The sequence below is a fragment of the Schistocerca piceifrons genome, chromosome 11 (assembly GCF_021461385.2).
Source record: "Schistocerca piceifrons isolate TAMUIC-IGC-003096 chromosome 11, iqSchPice1.1, whole genome shotgun sequence".
Lineage (NCBI taxonomy): Eukaryota > Metazoa > Arthropoda > Insecta > Orthoptera > Acrididae > Schistocerca > Schistocerca piceifrons.
Genome location: NC_060148.1, coordinates 43,383,493 through 43,407,789, shown reverse-complemented (window position 1 = coordinate 43,407,789; position 24,297 = coordinate 43,383,493). Strand labels below are relative to the sequence as shown.

The 24,297-nt window shown below is 38.5% G+C and overlaps 1 protein-coding gene across 4 annotated transcripts in view; it reads right to left on the bottom strand.

Annotated features, from left to right (window-relative positions):
• Window positions 1-8,939: 8,939 nt before the first annotated feature.
• LOC124720244 (putative sodium-dependent multivitamin transporter) overlaps window positions 8,940-24,297 on the bottom strand; it is a 51,974-nt gene continuing 36,616 nt past the window's right edge. For all 4 annotated transcript variants that reach the window (XM_047245562.1, XM_047245561.1, XM_047245560.1 and 1 more), the window contains exons 5-6: window positions 20,698-20,865; window positions 8,940-9,639 (exon numbers count right to left, since the gene is read on the bottom strand). In XM_047245562.1, the coding sequence (XP_047101518.1) occupies window positions 20,844-20,865 (22 nt within the window). In that variant the 3' untranslated portion in view covers window positions 8,940-9,639; window positions 20,698-20,843. The remainder of the gene's footprint in view (window positions 9,640-20,697; window positions 20,866-24,297) is intronic.

The following is a 24,297-nucleotide window of genomic DNA, read 5'->3' as shown; positions in this document are numbered from 1 at the left end:
GACATTTGGAAAGAGTACAAGCTTTTTGTGCAAATTAGACATTTAACAAGTAATCTACTGCAATGAACTGCAAAATTATCAATGACAGACAAAAGGCAATTACCAACAGCTCAATGGAGAAGTGCATTTTCTACATATGGTATTGTCTGTCTGTCTGTGTGTGTGTGTGTGTGTGTGTGTGTTGGTAATTGCCAAACACGGATTGCAATAACAATACTGGAAACCCATGTGCAGAAGAATTCATCCACACACACACACACACACACACACACACACACACACACACACACACACGCCAATACAAACTGATTACAAAGTTCTGACCAGGAAACAGCTTCTCAGTTATTTCGGAAGTGGATACACATTTATCTTCTTAAAACAACAAATTGCTAGCACATTTCTTTTAATCATAAGTACAACAAACACTGCACATCCACTCCTGCAGATCCACAACACACACACACACACACACACACACACACACACACACACACACACACAGGGTAATAGGAACCTAAGGATGCACCAGCATGTCAAAGTATTTTCCATTACCAGTTGCCATGTGCCACTACAATAAGACAGTCATACACGATCACATTACATTTTTATGTGCGGATAACTTAACAACAAGACATAGCCAATAATCACCAAACTACATTAGGAATGATTTAAATCAAGTTTTTCCTAAAGTGGCTCTTACTCCTTTCTGTTTGATACATCCCTATAGAGCTCATCAGTGTTCTTTCCCCAACCAATGGATATTCAAAAACCTCAATGTAATACTTGATGAGAGCTTTTTTATTATTTATTTTTCATTTTTTATTTGTTCATCTGTACATTTTGGTTGCCATGCTATCACAATAAATAGCAGCCTGCAAGAAATACCATGTGGAATAATCTGATAAAGGAAAGCTTTAAAAAAAGAAGGGGTTCACCACAAGTATTTACCTTTGGGAATGATTTACTACGAGTTTTGAGTGTGATGTGTCTTTTTACAGATATGAAAGATGAACAGCTAGTGGAGAAGTAGGAGAGCAGAGGACAGACATGTTAGATATATGGAGCCGTCTTTAGATGGCAGAGGTACCACTGCCTGTCAAGAGCAGCCAGGGTATTCCACCAACAGGATACAACCTTCAAATACCATTACAACATGCCACTACTCCTGCATTGGTCCTATAATTGATGGAGGTATGTTATGAACCATATTAGAATGTCCTGAAGCCTGTTAGGATGTAAGATCAGTACCAAGAATGTTGTACACTGATCAAGGAACATCTACACCATCAACCCAATACAGAAATGAAACATATGGCACAGGACATGAGATAATCCAAGAGAACCAACATTTGGTTCAAAGGTTACAGAAGAAGGCTGCCCTCAGTTCTTATGATGTGGATCACCCAGCGTCAGAGGGATATGAGAAGATTAATTGGATACAATAGAAAATTTTCCCCAAATATGCCAATGGAGCAAAGTACAGCTTTCATACATTAATTCCCCACAATTTACGTTACCCAAAATTTATTTTCTTATTTTAACACTTATCCAAAACATTCCACTTGTATTGGCAAGTTCTTGGCCTCACACAACTTCACTTAATCTGCACAAGTCCTCTTTATGAAATGATATGCTTGTGATTGTTTTACTATTGCAACAAACATTTTCAACAAAGAGTTCACATTACACAATACCTCCGAGCTCCTGGCCACATAAGTGTAATCAGTGAGCTTCCAACAAATTGGCCTACAGTAATAATTAGGACTTCGAGTACAAAATAGTGGATCTTTCTCGTGAGTTTTAGCCACTTGTGTCCTCACATTTCAATGGAACTCACATAAACACAAGTATGGCAACACAAGACCGCCTGGTTTGGTAACAACACTACATAACAGCTAACAGTTCCAGGCAAAGATCCAGCTGAGGTAACTGCATTTCTGTTGAGCCAATGCTCTGTTTTAGACTGAGTGTAGTATAGTAGGTTGGTAGATGGAGTTGGAGTGAAACCTGCAGTTTTAAAGAGAGTTCTGTTCAAATGTTGGGAGGATCGTCAGCAAGCAAACTGGGAATTAGTGGGAGGCACATGGAAGCCAATAGCTACACAAATAAGTAGATGACATTAGAAAATGACAAGCAGCAGCAGTAGGAATGGATGTGGGTGAAAATTTGTAAGGTGTGGCAAAGTGAAGAGGCAGCTTTTATTTAGTAGTGGGTGTCAAATGGATGGTGATGAAGAATGAAAGTGAGGACTGATGGTCAGGGGCAATAGCGGAGAGTAATGACAGTCTTAAATAACTGCTAAAAGCGGGTAAGTTCTCAGTATTTGTGACAGTATTTATGAAACTTAATATTCCATTTTTTTAATTTTTTCTTGAGAATTAATTAATTTGAAACAAACTCATGTACAGTACACTCAAGTAGGGACTCATCTCATTTTCTGCCATTAAAAGAAGGGTTTTCATGTTTAAATGTGTCCCTAAGATCCTTGAAGATGACCCACATTAAGTACATCTGAGAAAACCAGTATCACAGTAGCCATGGCTGAAACCCAAATTTTCACCACCCTGTTACATCTCTAATCCACAGTTAGAGTGGTTAAAAAAATCCTGTCTCCAAAAAGTTTATGGCAGAAAGAGTTTCTGTCATCTGACACAGGTTATTTTTGTGAGAAAGCTAGCATGAATTCAAAGTCATTCATTGCTTCACTACCTGACCATCATAGCTTACCTTCAACCCAACAGAGGCCATTTTCCCCCCAAATCAGGATTTCTCATTAATTTCCTTTGTGAAGAATCTAATTGTCATAGTACCAAATGACTAGGATACAGTCATTACTTCCTCTATACAATATCCGGTACCCTTCAGTATCTGTAATATAGAGTAGTCCTCCATGTGGGAAGAAGCTGTTGCTCAGCCTTTCATATGTCCAGTGAAAAAACATGACAATCACAAAATATTGAGAATGTATGCAGCTACAGTATGTGCCAGAACTGCTATGCATATCTTCAAGATCTATTGCACTCTGGAACAAAATGAAGTCTCTTCAACTGTTTACCAGAAGGAGATCGAAATTATTAAGTCAGAAGCCCACCTCAAATTCATCTCTCCTTTCTCAACCCAAAACTTCAACACAGTGATAGCTTTGGGACAGTAATTTTTGAGAACAATTTTCTTGAACAGTAGTTTTCCTTAATACTTTAAAATGTACATAAACAGTCTCGACCACAAGAACCGTTATTTTTGTGGTTGCTAGTTTCCTTCTGTTACTATCTGATGGTAGGTGGTATGGACTCCACAAAACTCCGCAGTGGACATTAATGCATTTTGTAATGCCTGCTCTCTTCTCTGCCAACACCTGTCAGCATTATATGTGGTCTGAAGGTGGTCAGTAACTGACAGAAACCAGTAACTACAAAAATAAAGTTTTTTGCAGTCGAGACTGTTTATCTTCATTTTTAAGCTCTGGGACAAGTAGAAAATTGACCAAAGTTGGTAGTGAGTGAGTCTGACAACACTAGTTGCGAGGCAACATAAATGGCAGAGTTTTCTGCATTTCTAATGTAATTTTTGTTTTTCTAGGAACTTGATATGTTCCATGCATGATTTTGTAACAAGACATTCATCACTGAGGACTGTATTTTATTAGAATATTTATTTTTGTTAGGACACAAATTACATTACTTGAGATGCCAAAGGCACATGCTAGTAGGATTAGGAAGTAACATACAAAATGTAATGAGACGAGACAGCAGACAGTAAGATTGAGAAGATTTTAGTTGCTGGCAAATTTTTTGGGGTTGTACTTTCATGGTCCACAAATGTTTTTGGCCCTGACATGTCATATAGAGCAGAGTCAGATATCTCCACAGCTGCTTCTGATTCTGCCATGTCTTGCCGAGATTCAGGTCAGGCATGTGACACGAATATTGTGAAAAGGGGGCATGGTACGTGTTTTAATGTGATTGACAGACGTAATCACCATCAAAGATGAAACTTAACTATTGATTCTTGATTCATAAAGAAATTAATAGTGCACAAAGAACAGCAGAATTAGTACAGATCATTGACCAAAGTGTCCCTGCATAACACTGGTATTTAAAATTCTGACAGTGCATCTATACCATTGTTTAAAACATGCATCAAAGCCAGTTTGGAATAATTCAGTATTTTGCTTCTTGACCCACCGTTTTAAAGCTGATTTTATGTCATCCATCAACCAAGCGTACGGTGATGCTGCAGTCAACACCAGCTGTGTGTGGTACTGCGTGAAAGAGATGGGTTACAGAGAAACAGATACTGCTGTGCCAACATATGTCACAGATGTCAATTGATGTGTTGTTGAAGTGATTCACAGTGACAGACATGGTGACAAAAATAGGTTAAGAAGCAAAAGTGTGACTTTTTTCCCCCAAATTGGTTTTGATGCCTGGGTTCAATGATGGTGCAAATGTGTATAAATGCATGGCAACTGTGTTGAATAGTTGTGTTGTCTAGAGGGCTAAGATCTGTAACAATTCCAGTGCTGTATGTTCATTATTAAATATTTTTATCAATCCACATACCACTAAGTCTCATGGCTTCTTTTCTGTTAAAATCATCCACGTATTTATGTACTTTGATGGCTTCTCTATATAGCTGTGGACAACATTTGATCACTGAATATGAAATATTTGTATTTATATTTCTTTCCAATGCCTAACTCTTCATTTGGCAAAACAAAGTGGCACCAGGAGCATCTCTGAAGATGTCAAAACACAGCTCTGGACGTTAACCACACAAGTTGGAAGATTCGTTAGCAACTATGACAACTGCCCATGAAAGCATTAACTGTGTGCTGAGCAGGTTTTACCACTGTCTTGAAAAAGTTTATTTTGGACTGGGGATATTTTGTAACCCACACCTATTTCACTGGTGGTGCAATCAGTGTACCCCCTGCAAACTCTATAGCCACTCAGTGGGAACTGAAGACAGTGTTTACTAGTGGACAGATTACCAGAGACTTAGAGACAGGATGCAACTTTAATGAAAGACAGAGGGGCTATATATTGAAAGATGTTCGGCCAAGGGATGACAACATGCGGAATGTGATGTCGATGGTGCCAAATTGTGGAGGATGATGTAATACTTAACATTAAAAAATAAATCGGCCTGACATTTATTTGGATGCTGTTGGTCCCTTTGCCACATTTTCCAAAATATGAAGTGATGACAGTTTTGGATGGATTATATAACTAGTGGAATACAAAAAGAAAACCACATAGGATTCAGAAGAGGTTCTAGGCAGTGGATGCACATACAGGTAAAGTAGTAAACATGTGGCTAATTTTTGCAGCTCTGTACTTCAGTCTGCAATGCAATGTTGTCACTGTTTTTCATCACAGCCAGAATTCTCTGAACACAATTTGCATCCAAAACTTACTGTGTTTTCCAGTAGAAAATGAACACAGTCTGTGGAATTTGAGTGCTTGGTAACAGTGTGCCTCACACATTTTCACTCAGTGTTGGCCTGTGGCATAATCTTCACTCATTCATTAATTCACATACTGTGTACGGTAAATCCCATCATAGTGCAGAGCCTGCAGCAATGCGGGCTGATATGAGTCATGGATCACCAGGCAGAAGCAGCCAGTCTAGGAAACATCCACAAAGCACACTCACTACCAATTGAGGCTCTATCGCAGAGAAGCAGAGGTCAAAAAACTACTTAGTCTATAGTGAGAATATTGAGTAAAGTGGAAAAACCAACATCAACAGATAAACATATGTTCACTCTTTTGTCTTATCTGAGGTAAATAATAATGAATTTAGGACAAACTGCCAAAATACTAGAAGTAAAAATGCTTTTCATGTAGACTATGAATCCTGACTGGGGTTTGGGACTGAGTTTTTTGTTCTGGTGAAAATGTTTTTGGAAGGTTGCCAACAGACATCAGGTAGAGAAATGGAAATCTCCAAATATTCAAAACTAAGGTGCAGTGGTACCATCACACTTACAGGTTATCAGAACAATGGAGTTTTAAATGCCCTAACACTGATAATTAGTCAGGTTTAACTACGGTCTAACACATACAGTCGTGACATTCCGACTCATTTATGTTATATATTGCAACAGCAGTGTTCCAAGCCAACAGAAAGGTACGTTTACAAATATGGTATCAGACTAGTGTAAACAGTACCATTTATGTTGATTTCTAACAGCTTTTACAATAGGGAACTTCATGTACTGCCGTAAAAATAAGCACTAACTAAGAAAGAAAAAGAAGGAAGGGTGGGCGAGACCACATTTGTCTTTCTTTAGTTTCCTAAGGGCCTTGGGAGGTATGAAACAGTCCGTTACAGAATAGTTTGTTTATGTTTCCCTTATAGCCTACAGATATTTGCTGAAGCATGTTTTTTTTAACCCTTAACCCAAACCAATGGTCTCTCAGACCCATCATTCATTTTAAACATTCATTCTAAAACATGTGGCAACATTCAACAATGAGCTTGACTTTGTCAGCCTAGCAATAAGACATATCATTTCGAAGTTAGTGCAAAATTGAGTGCCTTTGTGACCACGTTTCACATTATGTATAATAATTAGGTAGGTCCAACACACTGCATGTTTCTAGTCAGTACATATTTTGCTTTCAGTTGATATTTTGGATATTCTTACTTTATAGCATTTTATTGTATGTGTGAATTTATGCTATTTTTAGCTTCAGCATGCAGCAACTTTATAAGAAGACAAAGGGGTCTGCAGTTGAACCAAAGAAGAGGAAGCAGAAAATGGGAAAAACAATAACATTTTTGATGATTCTAGTATCGATTCTGACTTTGTAGTAGCTGATGGTCACCACAAAACAGGAGTGGTACAATAAAGACGTTGCTTTACTGGAAGGAGAGCCTGTTTGAATTGTACTACAGCTAATTACTCACAGCAAACACAGTAATTTTATGGCAAAGATAATTTCAAGTAGAAACATTCAGTCTGTTACAGCAAGAAAAACAGCTCAGCATAATATTTTGGAAAGAGGAATGGTTCTACTAAAAGCAAAAATCGAATTTTGGTGCAAATGCCTATTAAATCTCAAACACAGGAGAATTTATTTGATGACACCTTAGAGGCATACCAAATGATAGAATGGAAAAGAAGAAGATGTGTATAAAGTACCCAGCATAAAAAAAGGAACTGGTGGTCTCATAAGTGCATCAATCGTGCTCAGCCAACATTCATGGAATGCAATAGGAAGATGTGCATCGAGTGTGAAAAAGTTCTCTGAATTGCTTTTGTTTGCATTTTCTGCAATCTTTCATTTATACTCATGTACATCGTGATTGATGTCACAATATTAAATCATTTCAAGATTCTTACTAAATGACTGCACATATGTTTTTTATTCATTTTGAATACTGTAAGTTCTCAATAGTATTGCATCTACTCGTAATATGAAACAGTTGACTATTCACTTAATTTTTGTCAGCTAATGTGGGGATATGTGATAACAATATTACAAACTTTAGGAGACATGTTTCTTGTTACATACTTGAGAGATGTTTTGGGTTAAGGTCTTAAGAACAAAAAGTACTAGTAAACAGCAGAAGAACTGACTTTTTGCAGAAAGACACCCATGTTGAGTATCTACTCAATTATGTTAACTCTTTTCATTACAGTTCCAATCAAATCAGAGAATATGTAATGTAGGAAAGCTATTTGAAACGCAATACCTGCATTATTTAATGTACTACATATGCCTCCACAGATGCAGCTGAAGGTGAAACCACACAGACATTACAATAAAATGCCAAAAGCAATAATCCTGCAGGATTTCTCGCTGCAATGTGCACTAGTGTTGTTCCAGCTTGCAGACAGTAACAGTTCCCACAGCAATGAATATCATGACCATATATGTTAAACTGTGCTTTAACTTTAATGTTCTGTAGACAGCTGACACTGTTCTGTGCAAATTTACTCAAAACTATTAGATAAAAACAGCAGCTAGTAGTATGATAAGAAGATCAGTAATTTCCTTTAAAAAATAATAATGTTGCTAATGTCCAACTACATTCTGCCAAACAAAATTCTAGAAACTAAATACAAAACAATTAAGTGATTCTTGAGTCAAATATTTGGATAAATTGTTCTAGGAACTAGTTTTGAAAACAGTATGGATGTAGCCCACTGACAAAGTATTTCAAATGGGCAAAGAGGCGCTGAGGAAATATAAAAGAAAAGAAAGTAATCACAAATTATTTTGTTAATAAAAGGATGGATGAAGGAGCAAACAAGGAGATTCTAAATTAGATCAATATTTCTTCACATGTAAAAATATGCACTAAACTTCTATGGGATATTACAAGAATAGAGTCAACCAGATTAACCAGGTAAGTTGTGGAGCTCTACAAAACCAGCAGTAAAGCTAGAATACAGACAATGGAACTTGTCATGACAGTAAAGACGACTTGAAAAAAGCAGGGATAACACAACAGCCAATGTTCGACAAATTTCATGTCTCTACGCACACCTTTTAATGAATACTTTAACTCACTCCATACCCCTAATGTGGAGCCAGAACAAAATGGGTGAATGAATGGATGAAAAACATGTTTACCACTAAATTCTTTTTACACTGTACAAGTTGAACCCACATTAGAAATACCATATTTGTTGATTTCTTTGCCATTTATGCAATATGTGTTTGTATAAGTTCAGCCGTGACGGAAGTGGTGCAGATAGCAATGCAGTGTGTTGTATTGAGTTCTATTTAAACTGATGCATTATTCAAAAGAGTGAAGTACAGATGCAGCTTGATTTCGAATTACTCAATTTAATACAGGTACCAAAAATCAGCTGACAGTGGGTGAGTGAATGATGAAATAAAGAAACATTTATATTTAAAAAAATTTTAAAGCTGAAATGGCAAAATGGTTTTAACCTTAAAAAAATTTACTTTGGCAAGGAACCCATACACACAAGACAAGACAGATTCTTCTAAAGTGCAACATGCTCTAGAAAAATAATTACAGTGCAGTAAATATGATGGAAAACGTACATGTGCAAATTTTTTGATTGGTTTGTATCTGTGACCTTTTATAGGCAACTAGTTTTATTTTGGAGGCATCTTTTCTATGCCATTCAACAATATTATTCAGCCATCTTTACACCATCCAATGCCTCCTCCCTTCTGTAGTATTGTTCTTCATCACACGATTATTGATTTCCTGGTCAGAACTTTTTCCAATATTGTAATAATTATTGTCATACTTTTGCTCACAGTTTACCAGGTAAGCAATTGCCCATATTTAATAAGTCCACTGAAATGTTACATTTGTGAAAGTTTCTACACTGCACAGTATTGCATCACCAGTTAACTTTAGCAACATTTTTCTGCCTCATATAATCTCTCCCACTCTCTTTGGCTGCTTCTGTCGAAGCTTCATGCACCTATAAAACTGATTTTGCAGTGCTTCATTATTTGCAGCAATTCAGCTGAACAGAAGAGAACTGACAATAAAAAGCACAGCTATTACAAACTGAGGAATACTGAGTGTTTACAATTTTTTCCTTTTTTACAAAACTAGAAAATAAATGGACCAAGTTGTTGCAGCCTCTGTAGAGAAGGCTGGAATGTCTCAGGCTGAGAACCCACAGATCAGCACCTGCAACACAGTAACAGGGAAAACAAACAGTCACACATACTGGATTTCAAACATCCAGTTTACGTGGTTGTGGGAAACATACAAGCTGTGTAAAGGGAAATTAAAGAAACCTTTGGAAAAGCTCAGAGGGCAAACTCATATTTAGCAAAGAAAGGAAGGCTGAAATGTGGAAGAAATATACAGAGGCAGTAGATGAACATGATATGGGAGATATGACATTGTGAGAAGAGTCTGACAGAGCATTGAAAGATGTAAGTGAAAACAAGGTACTTGGAAATAGATTAAATTCCCCCAGAAATACTGAGCTCCTTGGAAGAGTCAGCCATGACAAAACTATGCTGCCTGGTGTGCAAGACATATGATACAGGTGAAATACCCACAAACATAAAGAAAAATTTTATAACTGCTATTTTAAAAAAAAAAAAAAAAAAAAAAAAAAAAAAAAAAAAAAAAAAAAAAAAAAAATTATTCTGATTGTGAAGCGAGACGAAAATTTAATAGTCATGGGTGACTGGAATTCGAGTGTAGGAAAAGGGAGAGAAGGAAACATAGTAGGTGAATATGGATTGGGGGACAGAAATGAAAGAGGAAGCCACCTGGTCGAAATTTGCACAGAGCACAACATAATCATAACTAACACTTGGTTTAAGAATCATGAAAGAAGGTTGTATACATGGAAGAACCCTGGAGATACTAAAAGGTATCAGATAGAATATATAATGGTAAGACAGAGATTTAGGAACCAGGTTCTAAATTGTAAGACATTTCCAGGGGCAGATGTGGACTCTGACCACAATCTATTGGTTATGACCTGTAGATTAAAACTGAAGAAACTGCAAAAAGGTGGGAATTTAAGGAGATGGGACCTGGATAAACTAAAAGAACCAGAGGTTGTACAGAGATTCAGGGAGAGCATAAGGGAGCAATTGACAGGAATGGGGGAAATAAATACAGTAGAAGAAGAATGGGTAGCTTTGAGGGATGAAGTAGTGAAGGCAGCAGAGGATCAAGTAGGTAAAAAGACTAGGGCTAGTAGAAATCCTTGGGTAACAGAAGAAATATTGAATTTAATTGATGAAAGGAGAAAATATAAAAATGCAGTAAGTGAAACAGGCAAAAAGGAATACAAACGTCTCAAAAATGAGATCGACAGGAAGTGCAAAATGGCTAAGCAGGGATGGCTAGAGGACAAATGTAAGGATGCAGAGGCCTATCTCACTAGGGGTAAGATAGATACCGCCTACAGGAAAATTAAAGAGACCTTTGGAGATAAGAGAACGACTTGTATGAATATCAAGAGCTCAGATGGAAACCCAGTTCTAAGCAAAGAAGGGAAAGCAGAAAGGTGGAAGGAGTATATAGAGGGTCTATACAAGGGCGATGTACTTGAGGACAATATTATGGAAATGGAAGAGGATGTAGATGAAGATGAAATGGGAGATACGATACTGCGTGAAGAGTTTGACAGAGCACTGAAAGACCTGAGTCGAAACAAGGCCCCCGGAGTAGACAATATTTCATTGGAACTACTGACGGCCGTGGGAGAGCCAGTCCTGACAAAACTCTACCATCTGGTGAGCAAGATGTATGAAACAGGGGAAATACCCTCAGACTTCAAGAAGAATATAATAATTCCAATCCCAAAGAAAGCAGGTGTTGACAGATGTGAAAATTACCGAACTATCAGCTTAATAAGTCACAGATGCAAAATACTAACACGAATTCTTTACAGACGAATGGAAAAACTAGTAGAAGCCAACCTCGGGGAAGATCAGTTTGGATTCCGTAGAAACACTGGAACACGTGAGGCAATACTGACCTTACGACTTATCTTAGAAGAAAGATTAAGGAAAGGCAAACCTACGTTTCTAGCATTTGTAGACTTAGAGAAAGCTTTTGACAATGTTGACTGGAATACTCTCTTTCAAATTCTAAAGGTGGCAGGGGTAAAATACAGGGAGCGAAAGGCTATTTACAATTTGTACAGAAACCAGATGGCAGTTATAAGAGTCGAGGGACATGAAAGGGAAGCAGTGGTTGGGAAGGGAGTAAGACAGGGTTGTAGCCTCTCCCCGATGTTGTTCAATCTGTATATTGAGCAAGCAGTAAAGGAAACAAAAGAAAAATTCGGAGTAGGTATTAAAATTCATGGAGAAGAAATAAAAACTTTGAGGTTCGCCGATGACATTGTAATTCTGTCAGAGACAGCAAAGGACTTGGAAGAGCAGTTGAATGGAATGGACAGTGTCTTGAAAGGAGGATATAAGATGAACATCAACAAAAGCAAAACAAGGATAATGGAATGTAGTCTAATTAAGTCGGGTGATGCTGAGGGAATTAGATTAGGAAATGAGGCACTTAAAGTAGTAAAGGAGTTTTGCTATTTGGGGAGCAAAATAACTGATGATGGTCGAAGTAGAGAGGATATAAAATGTAGGCTGGCAATGGCAAGGAAAGCGTTTCTGAAGAAGAGAAATTTGTTAACATCCAGTATTGATTTAAGTGTCAGGAAGTCATTTCTGAAAGTATTCGTATGGAGTGTAGCCATGTATGGAAGTGAAACATGGATGATAAATAGTTTGGACAAGAAGAGAATAGAAGCTTTCGAAATGTGGTGCTACAGAAGAATGTTGAAGATTAGATGGGTAGATCACATAACTAATGAGGAAGTATTGAATAGGATTGGGGAGAAGAGAAGTTTGTGGCACAACTTGACCAGAAGAAGGGATCGGTTGGTAGGACATGTTTTGAGGCATCAAGGGATCACCAATTTAGTATTGGAGGGCAGCGTGGAGGGTAAAAATCGTAGAGGGAGACCAAGAGATGAATACACTAAGCAGATTCAGAAGGATGTAGGTTGCAGTAGGTACTGGGAGATGAAAAAGCTTGCACAGGATAGAGTAGCATGGAGAGCTGCATCAAACCAGTCTCAGGACTGAAGACCACAACAACAACAACATTTCAAAAAAGGCAAGTGACAGGTTTGAAGGCAAATGACAGGTGTGAAAATACTGAACCATAAATTTAATAATTCATGACTGCAAACTACTGGCAAATTATTTATAGAAGAATGGAAAGAATCATACAAGCCAATTTGGAGGAGAATATTCTCTTTGCAGTTGCTAAGACAGCAGGAATAAAATTCAGGATGCAAAAGCTTACAGTCAGTAAAGAAACCAGAGTATAGTTATAGGAATTAAAAGGTGTGAGAGGAATGAGTCAGGGTTGCAGCAAACCAGACTGCAGTTACAAGAACTGAAGGACACAAAAGGAATGAGACCAGGTTGTAGCCTATCTCCCAAGTCACTCAGTTTGTACATTGAGCAACAGAAAAGGAAACCAGACAATTTTGGACAGGGAATTAAAATTTAGGGAGCAGACAAAAAATTGTTGTTTATTGATAACATCATAATTGTCTCAGAGACAGCAGAGGACTAGGAGAATCAGACGAATGGAGTGGATAATGCCTTCAGAAGAGGCTACAAGGTGAACACCAACAAAAGTAAAGCAAGGCTAGTGCAATGTAGCCTAATTAAAAAAGGAGGGGTCAGGAATATTTTATTAGGAAATGAGACACTGAAAGCTACAGATGAGTTTTGCTATTTGGGCAGCAAAATAACCAAAGCAGACACGATGTCAAATGTAAATAGGATGATAAGTTTTCCCAAAAAAGAGAAATTTATTAACATCAAATACAAATTTAAGTGTTACGTCAGTCTGTTCTGAAAGTATCTCCCTTAAGTTCCACCCTGTATAGAAGTTTAATGTCAATGATATCGATTTCTGGGAAGAGACATGGTGCTATAGGAGAATTCTGAAGATTAGATGGATAGACTGGAAAACCAAATTATGGAAAAACCAAATTATGGAAAAAAAGGAAATTTATGGCACAACGTGACAGAAAGAGCAGTTTAATTGCGAGGGCTTAATCCTGAGGCAGCAATGAATTGTTGGAGGGGAGAATCTGCAGGGGAGGGAAGGAGAAATGGTAGAGCTTTGCTGCAGAAATAAGGCTGATACAAACCTAATCTCAATCTCTTTTACCATGAGAAGGCATATTGCATATTTTATACTATTTTCATTATGTTCAGTCATGTATAACTGAAATTCATATCTACATCTACATCCATATTCTTCAATCCACTGTGAGGTGCACGGCAGAGGATACATAACATTGTACCAGTTATTAAACTTTCTTCCTGTTCCATTGATGTATGGAGTCCAGGAAGATTGATTGAATGCCTCTGTGCACGCAGTAATTATTCTAATCTTATCCTCACAGTCCCTGTGTGAGTTATACATTTGGGATTGTAATATATCCCTAGAGTAATCATTTAAAGCTGGTTCTCGAAACTCTGTCAGTAGACATTCTGGGGATACTTTACACATATCTTTGAGAGTCTTCCAGTTCAGGTCCTTCAGTATCTCTCTGACAATCTTCCATGGATTAAACAAACCTGTGATTATTCAAGCTGCCCTGCTCTGTATACAAGGTGACAACTATTGAACTATATGAAAAAAAGTTAAATTAATTACAAATTATGGCATGCATACACTCTATTCAACATGTAAATGTCACTGCAGATATTTGGGTTTAGGTTATGACATGTTTGATATGTCTGCCAACATTGGCGATGATGTGACGCAGATGAATAGCAAAATTGTACATGATTTGCTGAATTGTCTGAACTTTGATGCTGTTGATGACCTCCGAAATGGCATTTTCCAGCTCGGCAATGGTTTTGGGGTTATTGTGTACACCTTGTCTTTAATATAGCCCCACAAAAAGCAGTCACATGTTTTCAGATCCAGAGAACCTGAATGAGAGGAATGAGGCCCATGCCAGTGGCCTATGGGTACTCCAGAGCCAGGATGGGGTCCCCAAAGTGCTCCTCCAGGGCATCAAACACTCTCCTGCTTCCATGAGGTTAAACTCTGTTTTGCATGAACCACCTCCTGACAAAATAAGGATCATTTTAGATAATGGGGACAAAATCGTTTTACAAAACATTCACATACTGTTAGGTAGTTACTGTGCCAGCAAGAGATACGGCACCGATTATTCCACGACTGGGCATTGCACACCAAACAGACACCCACTGAAGGTGAAGAGACTTCTCGATATTGAAATGCAGATTCTCAGTCCTCCCAAATGCACCAATTTTGCTTATTGACGGACTCATCTAAATGAAAATACGCTTTTCCGTTAAACCGAACAATATTCAGATTGAAGTCCTGTTTGTCAGTTCTGTGGATAATAGTGCTGGTGAAACACAACCACTGTTCCATACCCTTGGGGCTTAATGGCTGACGGGTTTGAATTTTGTATGGGAAGAGACGCATGTTTCAACAACAATTCTCTCCGGTTGGTCCCCACCTGTTGTGCAGCTCATCTGATCAATTTCCTGTGGCCGGTTTGAAACACAACGCATGTATCCTCGATGTTTTCAGCCTCTTTCGATGACTGATATTGCCGGCGCTGTCTTCACGACACTACCCATTCTCTCAAATTTGTGAATCAAATTCTTGATTGTTAGCACACTTGGACTAGTTGTCTTCAGCTTGAACTCGGTTGCAAATTTCCTTCGGACCACAGCTGGGGTGTTATTGCTCGTATGGTAGGCCTTTACAAGTGCTATACACTCAGGCACGCTGTACTGTGACATTTTCATGTGCAAATGGTGAAAGACCTGTGTGTATCCACATACTAATTCCCATCATGCCCTGCAGCCAACCATGTAAATAGCTGTCAGAATGTATGTTCAATATCTCCTGTTAGTCCTGTCTGGTATGGGTCCCACACATGAGCAATATTCTTGAACCAGCCACACAAGTGATTTGTAAGCTATCTCCCGTGTAGACTGAATGCATTTCAACAGTATTTTACCAATGAATCAAAGTCTAACAGCTGTTTTACCCACAAATGAGCCTGTATGAACATTCCATTACATATCCCTACAAATCGTTACAACCAGGTATTTGTATGAGCTGGCCAATCTGAACTGTGGCTCATTGATATTATAGTAATAGGATAATGAGTTTTTTCATTTTGTCGAGTGCAAAATTTTACATTTTTGAACATGTAGAGAAAATTGCCAATCATCTCTGCATCACACTGAAATCTTATTAAGATCTAACTGAATATTTATCCCACTTTGTTTCAGATAGTACTTCATTATAGATAACTGCATCATCTGCAAAAATCCTGATTTTTACTATTAATATTGTCTGCAAGGTCATTAACATACAACAACAGCGTGGGTCCAACACACTTCCTTGGGGCACAACCAAAATTACTTCTGCATCTGACAACAACTCCCCATCCGAGATAGCATGCTGTGTCCTTCTTACCAAAAAGTCCTCAATCCAGTCACAAATTTCACTTGATACCTCATATGATCATACTTTTTACAATAAGCAAAGCTGCAGTACTAAGTCAAATGCTTTTCAAAAATCAAGAAATATCACTTCCACCTGGTTTCCTTGATCCAAAGCTTTCAATATGTCATGTGAGAAAAGTGAAAGTTTGGTTTGAAAACCATGCTGTCTGGCATTGAGGAGGTCATTCTATTCAATGTACATCATTTTGTTTGAGCTCAGAATATGTTCTAAGATTCTACAACAAATTGATGTGAAGGATATTAGATGACATTTTTGTGGATCACTTCTACTACCTTTCTTGTAGATAGGTGTGACCTATACCTTTTTCCATGAACTGGACACAGTTTTTTGTTTGAGGGATCTACAATAGATTATACTTAGAAGATGGGCTGACTCAGCCAAATTCAGTATAGAATCTGACAGGGATACCATCGGGCCTGAAGCTTTGATCAGCTTTAACAATCTCAGCCATTTCTTAACACCACTGGCACCAATACTTCTTTCATTCATCTTTTCAGTGGTACAAGGACTGAACTGGAGAAATTCTCCTGGGTTTTACTTTGCAAAGGAAATTTGAAAATGTAGTTAAGCATTTCAGCTTTTGCTCTGCTACCCTCAATTTCAGTTCCTGTCTCATTCACTAGGGCTGGACGCTAACTTTGTGCATTAACAGCCTTTACACAGGAACAGAATCTCTTTGGTTTTTGTGAAATGTCATTTTCACAATATTCTGCTATGGTAGTCACTGAAGGCATCACTAGTTGATATCTTGACAGCCAAATGCATTTCATTCAGTATCTATCTATAGCCCTACTATTTGTTTTGCACCTATTATGCAGTAATCTTTGTTTGTTTAGAAGTTTCTTTGCAGTGACTGTATATCATAGAGTTTCCCTAATGGCAGTAAATAGACAACCTTGACATAATTTACTTTTAGATATGCACTGTGAAGTGTTGGATGAAAGTTCAGCCTATTCCCCTGGCATGTTTCACTCAGACTTGCATTTCTTCTTAAAATTCAAAGTTGCTCTTGTTCATCAGCATTTTTCACCTAACACAGAAACAACTCCAGCTGTGGAAGAGAACCCTTCCAATGGTACACTACAAAGATGAAATTTCACTGGATGAAATATGTTAATGTTAAAGAAGATTATGTTGAAAAACATTCTGTAAACATAAATGCACGTTTTTCAGTATGAGGCAGAGAACTTTCGAGACCTCCCTCCTATCTTCACTGATTTCATCTCTACTGGTTACACTTATTACACATTTCAGTTAATTCTGAAGTCCATTATGAAGTGCACAGCAGAAGACACAGCCCACTGTACCACATATTTACATTTCATCCTTCTCCATTACCTCATACAATTCTGTCTGTATTATGTCTGAAATGCAAAGTCTTTTTTGTGAGGTAAGGGAGATTGTTACACACAGAGAAATAATCCATTTTAAAAATGACATTCCTACAGCATGACTATATCAAAACTATGGAAATGCTGGAAAGGCATTATTTCAGTGGATAAAAAGTGATATTATTGGTTTGTCCCATGCATGATATCTTTATGTAATTACTGATGCAAGGGGATGGGAGATTGTCACCCCCAAGGAAGTTGCATCACAGGAATGCCATTTTTGAAAATACTGCAGTGAATGGAAAGAGTAATGACTCAAGAAATAAACTCTGGAATTTTGGTGTATGGAGTTATTACTCCTTCTATGAAAACAGGCAACAAATGTTCATTATATTGAGGTATTAAGTGGTGTGATTCATTACCATTTGGAAAGCAAGTATTCATTTATTTGCATACCATTTTTATATATATATATATATATATATATATATATATATATATATATATATATATATATATATATATATATATATATATATAAAAAGAAAGATGATGAAACTTACCAAACAAAAGCGCTGGCAGGTCGATAGACACACAAACAAACACAAACATACACACAAAATTCTAGCTTTCGCAACCAATGGTTGCCTTGTCAGGAAAGAGGGAAGGAGAAGGAAAGACAAAAGGATATGGGTTTTAAGGGAGAGGGTAAGGAGTCATTCCAATCCCGGGAGCGGAAAGACTTACCTTAGGGGGAAAAAAGGACAGGTATACACTCGCACACACACACATATCCATCCAAACATACACAGACACAAGCAGACATTTGTAAAGGCAAAGAGTTTGGGCAGAGATGTCAGTCGGGGCGGATGTACAGAGGTAAAGATGAAGTTGAAAGACAGGTGGGGTATGAGCGGCGGCAAATTGAAATTAGAAATTAGCGGAGATTGAGGCCTGGCGGATAGCGAGAAGAAAGGATATGCTGAAGGGCAAGTTCCCATCTCCGGAGTTCTGACAGGTTGGTGTTAGTGGGAAGTATCCAGATAACCCGGACGGTGTAACACTGTGCCAAGATGTGCTGGCCGTGCACCAAGGCATGTTTAGCCACAGGGTGATCCTCATTACCAACAAACACTGTCTGCCTGTGTCCATTCATGCGAATGGACAGTTTGTTGCTGGTCATTCCCACATAGAACGCTTCACAGTGTAGGCAGGTCAGTTGGTAAATCACGTGGGTGCTTTCACACGTGGCTCTGCCTTTGATCGTGTACACCTTCCGGGTTACAGGACTGGAATAGGTGGTGGTGGGAGGGTGCATGGGACAGGTTTTACACCGGGGGCGGTTACAGGGGTAGGAGCCAGAGGGTAGGGAAGGTGGTTTGGGGATTTCATAGGGATGAACTAAGAGGTTGCGAAGGTTAGGTGGACGGCGGAAAGACACTCTTGGTGGATGAAATCCCCAAACCACCTTCCCTACCCTCTGGCTCCTACCCCTGTAACCGCCCCCGGTGTAAAACCTGTCCCATGCACCCTCCCACCACCACCTATTCCAGTCCTGTAACCCGGAAGGTGTACACGATCAAAGGCAGAGCCACGTGTGAAAGCACCCACGTGATTTACCAACTGACCTGCCTACACTGTGAAGCGTTCTATGTGGGAATGACCAGCAACAAACTGTCCATTCGCATGAATGGACACAGGCAGACAGTGTTTGTTGGTAATGAGGATCACCCTGTGGCTAAACATGCCTTGGTGCACGGCCAGCACATCTTGGCACAGTGTTACACCGTCCGGGTTATCTGGATACTTCCCACTAACACCAACCTGTCAGAACTCCGGAGATGGGAACTTGCCCTTCAGCATATCCTTTCTTCTCGCTATCCGCCAGGGCTCAATCTCCGCTAATTTCTAATTTCAATTTGCCGCCGCTCATACCCCACCTGTCTTTCAACTTCATCTTTACCTCTGTACATCCGCCCCGACTGACATCTCTGCCCAAACTCTTTGCCTTTACAAATGTCTGCTTGTGTCTGTGTATGTTTGGATGGATATGTGTGTGTGTGCGAGTGTATACCCGTCCTTTTTCCCCCTAAGGTAAGTCTTTCCGCTCCCAGGATTGGAATGACTCCTTACCCTCTCCCTTAAAACCCATATCCTTTTGTCTTTCCTTCTCCTTCCCTCTTTCCTGACGAGGCAACCATTGGTTGCGAAAGCTAGAATTTTGTGTGTATGTTTGTGTTTGTTTGTGTGTCTATCGACCTGCCAGCGCTTTTGTTTGGTAAGTTTCATCATCTTTCTTTTTAGATATATTTTTCCCACGTGGAATGTTTCCCTCTATTATATTTATATATATATATATATATATAAATACAAAGATGAGGTGACTTACCGAACAAAAACGCTGGCAGGTCGATAGACCACAAACAAACACAAACATACACACAAAATTCCAGCTTTCGCAACCAATGGTCGCCTCGTCAGGAAAGAGGGAAGGAGAAGGAAAGACAAAAGGATACGGGTTTCAAGGGAGAGGGCAAGGAGCCACCCCAATCCCGGGAGCGGAAAGACCCACCCTAGGGGGAAAAAAGGACAGGCACACACTCGCACACACACACATATCCATCCACACATACACAGACACAAGCAGACATTTTCAGCTGGAATTTTGTGTGTGTGTTTGTGTTTGTTTGTGTGTCTATCGACCTGCCAGCGCTTTTGTTTGGTAAGTTTCATCATCTTTCTTTTTAGACATATATATATATATTTTTCTTTTCACACATTTTGTAATTCTTCCATGAGGTCTTCCATGAGATCCTATAGCTCTGATATTTTGCTTTCATGGACTTTTACATGCTTGTAGTATTGTGATTCTTCACTGAATAACTGTCTATTAAAGTTGGAAATCTGCTGCTTGCTTTAGAAAATATGTTGCTCTGACATCCACAAATCCACAAAAATATTTATATAATAGGGCACCAGGTGGTGGTGATGAAAGGACTAATGCACATATAGCTGAGCACGACCTCACAAATTAAGTTCTGACACAGGTAAACAAGAAAAATTATCCAGTCAGTATACTCTGTGACCTTGCTACAGTCTGTGACATCATGCCTTCTACAAATGGCATCTAACCTTCAGAATAGAAAGTAGAGGGTCCCACTGGTGCACTTAGACACAAGAACGAAACAAACTTGACAATTGTATAACATCAAATGTGGGTCCCATAAGTGACAGTACCAGGTCTGTTGTTTATCTTAGGTCAAATTATGATGATCCCTCAAGTACAGGGAACAAAAATTCATGGTCACATGCCATGTGGATTCACCTTTCAGCTCACAGCAGTCCCCACTGTACTCTGTCGACATCACATTGGGGCGACATGGTGGCCATCTATGCCATTGAGCGGCTCCTCCTGGGTCTTGGTGTCTGCAGCTGGTCCCACACCATTGGACAGGTCACCGGCCACACGTGTCAGCTGCAGCGAGTTGGAGCCCTGCACACAGATATATACTGGCTGTAGCCACTGACTGTACTAGAGCCAAATATGAGAAACTTTCAACTGTCAATATTTTATGGAACTTTTCCAAGGCCTTCAGATGCACAGATCATTTAATTCTACAAGAGAAACTATAAAATGTTGCATTGTGAATAGAGTCTTGTCTCAAGGACAGAAAACAGACCACATTAACAAATTGTAATACAGGAACAAAACCAAATTCACAGTGAGAGAAACACTAAGTATGGAGATCCACAAGGTTCAGTATTTGGCCCACTACTGTTTTGACCTAAATAAAACGTGATATATTGTTGAGCAATATTTCTGAGCGTTTTGTTATGAGAAATCCATGCTATCCAGTGGCTTGTTACAGAATAACTGCATCTAGTTTGACACTTTACACAAATTTTTTTCATATCTGGATTGGGCTGTGCACTAAGCTTTTATTTGATTCAGCTGCTATATTCGGGACCTAATTGTTAAATATTGTATATTGTACTGTCATGGTAAGCTATTTGGACGTCACTTATAACTCCCTGCAACTGACTTTACGAGAATATAATGATTTCAAAGCAATCTAATAAACAGGACATTGAACTTACAGAGACACAGAACTACACTGTCCACTGGTTGTAGCTTTTCTGATCTGGTATGAAGATATTATGATATGGTTTGCCATCCATGTGAGAATATTTCATTATAGCATCACTGTATTGTTCCTTCCACTGCATTCAGTGAACCTTCACACTAGATGTATTGGCCAACTCGATCCATACTACTCTGCACTACTGTTAACATACAGCTAACACTGCCAGAAAAGAAACCTGAGAAAGTACTGAGCTGTTTGAAAAGCCAGCTTGAGGGCAAGGACTAAAGTGGACATTATTGACATTGGCAGCAAGAACTGTGAGCAAATTGAACAAATTTGTTTCCAAACAAGACACACAGTGCATAAAATAAATGTTGGGTTGCAAATGTCTATGATATGCAGACATTTGCAGCACAACCACATCACAATACCTTCACAGCAGGCCAGAAAAGCTACACCCAGGCCTATCACTGAAGCCTGTTTGTGTACAGTGTAGTTTTGCCTTTCTTTAAGGTTACAGTTCTGTTAGTTTGGTTACTCTGAAATCTTCTTCTTCTTCTACTACTACTACTACTACTACTACTACATAAGCCAGTTGCTGGAAGTTATAAGTGAACTTTAAGTAACTTTCAACAATAAGTACAATGTAGAGTAGTTAACAGTAACTTTCTGAATATAGTGGGTAAGTTAAATAAAAACTTAGTTTCTCCAGGGAATTATCTAATTCTCTTAGGAAATGGCTTTCAAAGACTGCTATCTGAAATACACCTCTATGATACTGGAAAGGTGGAGATTCAGTCACTGAGTAAATAAGTGAAGACTAAGAACTCTCAGGTACATGATGGATTATCTAGCGGAATACTAAAGCAATGTGCTGCCTATGTTGGTCCAGTACATGGCCAAATTTGTAATTCTTCTTTTAGGAATGTTTAGTTTCCTGAATGATTAAAGAACATAACAGTGAAACCACTTTATAAAAAAAAGAGAGAAAAGGATAATGGAGACAAATTCACATTTCAGTGCCAATGGCTTTTCAGAAGAAGTTTAAAAAAATTAATAAGTAGCAATAATATTTTGTCTAATTCAAGTAATTGTGCAACTGGGAATTTGCAGAAGTGACTTTATACTGGCTGACAAACCCAGTGACTGTACATGGTTGTGCACGAACTGACCTCTGCTCTGTAGCAGCAGCTATTTACAGATGCACATAAATCTGTCTTTACAGAACAATAAATTATGTATAAGATTTTTGAAAACATAGTCAGTGATCTTAAAAGTAGTTAAAATCAAGACTCTTTTAAATTTTAATTTTAATAAACTATGCAGTTGTTGAATTTCAACAGTAACATAAAAGACAGAAAAGTAGAGAAAACATATATACATTAAGCAATTAAGTTATTTTGATTAACAACTAGCTGGATGCACAAAAAACAGCACATGTAGCTGGTTCTGGTTTTATGAGCAAAATTTTAAGCGTGTACTAGGATTGTGTGGAAGAAAACATTGAGATTTGAGGGGTCTCACTAAAATCCATCATCCTGGTGCTGTAGGGAACAGAACACCATGTTATAGTAAAAGTAGCTTCTTTTCCACATTTTCAAAGGTCTAAACGAAAAAATTTTACTGTGCAATCAAGTTTTGAACACAAGCACAACTGTTCAGAAGAGGAAAGTTTACACTTTTATCACAAATGCAATGTAGAATGAAATGAGTCAGTTCTTAATTGAAAAAGCCAGAGAATCTGAAATCTGTTCAATACTGCCCCACCTACCACAAATGAAAAGAAAGTTTCAGGTAAACCCTAAGTATTTTTTGGCATAGACTCCAAATCTGCGATGAAATGAAGATTTCCATTTGAAAATAAAAAATTGACCACTGCATTGTGGGAATGGAAGTTAGTGGGTAGCACATATATATACAATCCAAATGGTGCTCCGTATATCTGAAAGAATGCCTATTCACTGTGAAGTAGCACTGAAGGATGCATCAGAATGCATGGTAAGCGCATGCCTGTAGCATATACTTCTATGTAACACACAGATGGGAATGAGAGGACACATTGGGCCATATCTCAACAGATACTGGTTTCCGAACACATCTTTTATTCCATTTTTGACCAATATTAGCTCCTATAGGTATATGTAACAATTTTCTATAATACCCTGTATATGCAATGGGTGACATCACAGTAAGTGGAGGAACTGTACCTCACTACATTCTGCCATGTCTAAATATAATATGTCAGGCTCTTACTTTCTCCCCATTTTATTATCAGTTTCTTGGTAGTTCTCCTTTTACCTTAAGTTGCTTTGTTTGCAGAAATATTGAGCTTTTCGGTCACCCCGACACCGCTATATGCGATCCAACATGACACACGGCATTTCCTGTAAGCTCAATCTCTCTGGTGAGCGAGATGACCTTCGACAAATGATCGGCATATATAGTGGAGCCATTCTTCTGACTCTCAGCATCCATTAAGTCACAGAGCATGTTGTGTAGCTACATCATAGAAGCTGAGTTGTCAGATCGGCCCCAGTGGGGTCACAGCAGAATGGCTCATGTGACTTTTTTTAAAACTAAGTGCCAAGATTAGTCTCTTGAGAGCCATTTAGGCCACTAGACTAAATACATTCTGCAGTCGAGAAAGACACTTTATAATTTAATAATAAAATTAAATAAATTAAGTTTAATAATAAAGTTAAGGACAAAAGAGATAAAGCTAGTGTTCTTTATCCCACAGAATCTTGGTCAAACACATGTAAATAAATAGTATGTGGCCTGTGAAAAGTACGACACTGCTGGTATATATCGCATCAGTTGTGACAATTGTCCTGCCAGGT